The sequence below is a fragment of the Chelonia mydas genome, chromosome 9 (genome assembly GCF_015237465.2).
Source record: "Chelonia mydas isolate rCheMyd1 chromosome 9, rCheMyd1.pri.v2, whole genome shotgun sequence".
NCBI classification, from domain to species: Eukaryota; Metazoa; Chordata; order Testudines; family Cheloniidae; genus Chelonia; species Chelonia mydas.
The window spans coordinates 56,526,945-56,530,593 of NC_057855.1; the positions used below are offsets into that span (position 1 = coordinate 56,526,945).

Sequence of the window (3,649 nt, forward strand, 5' to 3'; positions counted from 1 at the left end):
GCTCTGATTGGTTCTCAGGTCTCTCACCTAGGTATCTGAGAATCGGTGAGGCTTGCTGCGGACACAGCTGAGTGAGCTACCTTGGGATGCAGCTGCAAACTTGGAACTAAACCCAGCTTTGGCAATGGGTTCATTAATGTTCACAAACCTTACAGCCAACTTGGACCCTGTTTGGAACAGATCTGGGTCAGAACCAGAACTCAGATCCAGCCCTCCCCCACTCTTTGGTGGATGCTTGCAATCCAAACCCCCATCCAGATCTCTATTTGTGGCACCTGTCACTAGATTGATAGTTTGAAGCAGACATCCACCTGTGTCAGGGTTTCACCTTCAAACTGCATGAAACTGACAGCTCCCACTGAAACTTGAACCTGAAACTCAAAGCAAAATTTGGTATGTGCAGTTGTGTATGTGTGTGCATGCAGAAGGAAGCATGAGATACGCCAATGAGACCCTGCCCCATGTCCTGTGCAGCTGCAAGCCCCACTCCAGAGCCTGGCAGCTGCGCCACAACGCCATCCAGAACCGCCTGGTGAAAGCCATCGCACCGCGCCTGGGGGAGGTCGCCGTGAACTGCGCCGTCCCCGGTACCGACAGCCCGCTGCGACCCGACGTAGTTGTCACCAACGAAACCCAGAAAAAGATCATCCTCGTCGACATCACGGTCCCCTTCGAGAATAGGTCCCCGGCCTTCCGAGAAGCCCGAGCTCGGAAACTGGAAAAATACGCCCCTCTGGCCGACACCCTGAGAGTGAAGGGCTACGAGGTGCAGCTGGACGCCCTGATCGTCGGAGCCCTGGGCGCTTGGGACCCCTGCAACGAGCGTGTGCTGCGGACCTGCGGGATCGGTAAACGCTACGCACGGCTCATGCGGCGCCTCCTGGTCTCGGACACCATCCGATGGTCCAGGGACATCTACATCGAGCACATCACCGGCCACCGACAGTACCAGGAGGAGGGAGCCGGTACGACCTTGTGCACACACTGTGGGAAAGAGACTGAGAGGCCTTCCCCATCGGAACACTGTGCACACACTGTGGGAAAGAGACTGAGAGGCCTTCCCCATCGGAACACTGTGCACACACTGTGGGAAAGAGACTGAGAGGCCTTCCCCATCGGAACACTGTGGGAAAGAGACTGAGAGGCCTTCCCTATCGGAACACTGTGCACACACTGTGGGAAAGAGACTGAGAGGCCTTCCCCATCGGAACACTGTGCACACACTGTGGGAAAGAGACTGAGAGGCCTTCCCCATCGGAACACTGTGCACACACTGTGGGAAAGAGACTGAGAGGCCTTCCCCATCGGAACACTGTGGGAAAGAGACTGAGAGGCCTTCCCCATCGGAACACTGTGGGAAAGAGACTGAGAGGCCTTCCCTATCGGAACACTGTGCACACACTGTGGGAAAGAGACTGAGAGGCCTTCCCCACCGGACCGTATGAACTGGAACCGTAATCCCACTGAACATTAAACCCCTCCAATGAGGGTAGACCCATCCCCACCCCCATATTCACTCACTGTACCCAGCATACTGAACATAGCCGTTGTGTGGATAACTTACCCCATATCTCGATGTCTGTACTCTGACCGGTTAAACTTTCCCCCCAGTCGGGGAGATTGCAGATTATTATGTGATCCTTGTTCCACCAGCTCCTAAATCGCATTTTGTACCCCTTGATAATCTGTACCTTATCCCCTGACAACCAGAAACTTCTATGCTTGAACTCTGTACCGTTGCTTATTTCAACATTATCTTAATAAAATGTCTGTGTGTGCAGATGTAAGCAGAGTCAGGATGAGCTCCACCCTGACATCTGGTGGTGAGGTGTGGCAAGTTGTGGAAAAGAACTTCAGGGGCTGATCTCATTTGCATAGGCACACCCACCCTGCCTAGAATGAGGCCACAGCTGTCCAAATGGTCACTTTGGCTGTTGTGGGATTCCCAGTGTCTCTGTTATTGGGGCAGGAAGAATAAATTGTTATTACCCTGATTATGGGAACTGTGCTTGGAACTGTACTTGGCCTTTTGTGATGATGGAGGGATTCACCATCAACTAAGTAGCACTCGCTAGGCAAGGGACATGGGTTCCAAAACTCTGTGAATTGAGAGAGGCTTGAGACAGGTATCAGTACCTGATGGTGTGGGTACCTTTGTGAGGGCCTGCAACAGCAATTGCACCTCTGTCTCTCTCCACTGTAGAATGTCAGAGCTAATTTTGGGTCTATTAAGAGTCTTGCTACAGGTACTGTGCTGGATTCATTTTGGCCTTATGGTGCACCAGCACTAAGGCTCCCACTACTATGAGCTGAAATCACTGAGCACTGTGTCAAGTAGTGGGGAGCCGGAAGATCTAGAGTGCAGTCATGCTGTTTGTGGATAGGCTGGTGGGGTGTTTGTGAGACGACCAGGCGAGCTGAGCTGAGCAGAGCCCTGTGGGGCAGTCAGCTTCAGGTCATGTAAGGTGCCCCTTACCTCTCCCCACCCCACAGAAAGGCACATTTTTAGCCAGACTGGGGAGTAACACTCTGTAGATGAACTTTTGAACTCTGGGGCTGGACTTTTTGGACTTTGGGTGGTTTGTGGATTTCTGGACTCAGGAGACATTTGGGTTCTGGGACTCAAGAACTGAGGGAAAGGATGTGGCCCAATTTGCTGGGGTGGGTCTTTGCTCATGGTTTGGTTAATGAACACTAGTTGTGGTGTTTCCCCAATTTAATGCTGACGTCATTTACCTCATGTTATTAAAGATTCTCTGCTACACCGAGACTCTGTGCTTGCCAGAGGGGAAGTATTGCCTCTTTGAGACGCCCAGGGGGTGTGTAAGATTTTCCCAGGTCACTGGGTGGGGGCTCGAGCCAGTTTTGCATTTGCTTTGATGAGAGGGAACCCCTGTGTACTGTACCTGGTCCTTGCTGCTATCAACTTGGCCTGGCAGAAGGGTTACACATATATCCTTCCCCATCCACCACCCAAACCTCCACACACTGCAGGGGCGGGGAAAGGGCTACTGCTTTGAGATTGCACTACCTGTCTTCAGGAGGCCTTGACAGCAGATTAGTTCACTGGGGGACACAGCTGGAGGGGTCTGCCCCAGGGCAGTAAGTATGTAGAAAGCGTGTGTCGCAGCCTGTCACAGAGTCCCTGGGCGATGCTCTGGAACTGCTCCCCATGAAGCCAGTCAGAACTCTGGGGCAGTCTCCTTTCTGTGAGCAGCCTGTCTTCAGGACACAAAGCTCACACAGCTTTCACCTTCCTGGGTCTGACCTCGGAGCATTCAGCATCCTCTGCCCCTCCATGCACTTCCCACAGCAAGTCCGCTCAGGCGGGGCTCCTGGGGAAGCCAGAGGGTCCTGCACCCCAACTTCACAGTCAGACGTGACTCTCAGCCAGCCAGTAACACAGGTTTATTAGACGACAGGAACATGGTCTAAAATAGAGCTTGCAGATGCAGAGAACAGGACCCCTCAGCTGGGTCCATTTTGGGGGGCAGTGAGCCAGATAACCACGTCTGCACTTCACTCCATGTCCCAGACAGCCCCAAACTGAAACTCCCTCCTCCCCTGGGCTTTGTTCCTTTCCCGGGCCAGGAGGTCACCTGATTCCTTTGTTCTCCAACCCTTCAGCTCTCACCTTGCAGGGGGGAAG

General features: G+C 53.2%; 1 protein-coding gene across 1 annotated transcript; it reads left to right on the top strand.

The window, feature by feature from the left end:
• The first annotated feature begins 433 nt into the window (after positions 1 to 433).
• Positions 434 to 1,699, top strand: LOC122461708. The gene is made up of 2 exons (XM_043522598.1): positions 434 to 1,005; positions 1,423 to 1,699. The coding sequence occupies exons 1-2, from the start codon at positions 434 to 436 to the stop codon at positions 1,472 to 1,474; spliced, it is 624 nt and encodes a 207-aa protein (XP_043378533.1). The 3' UTR covers positions 1,475 to 1,699.
• Positions 1,700 to 3,649: the final 1,950 nt, after the last annotated feature.

Bases quoted from the DNA above. Each gene is read 5' to 3' on its own strand.
- LOC122461708 (XM_043522598.1), top strand. From the start codon at position 434: ATGAGATACGCCAATGAGACCCTGCCCCATGTCCTGTGCAGCTGCAAG. The intron at 1,006-1,422 runs GCCTTCCCCATC...AGAGACTGAGAG, and splicing joins TGTGGGAAAGAGACTGAGAG to GCCTTCCCCACCGGACCGTA.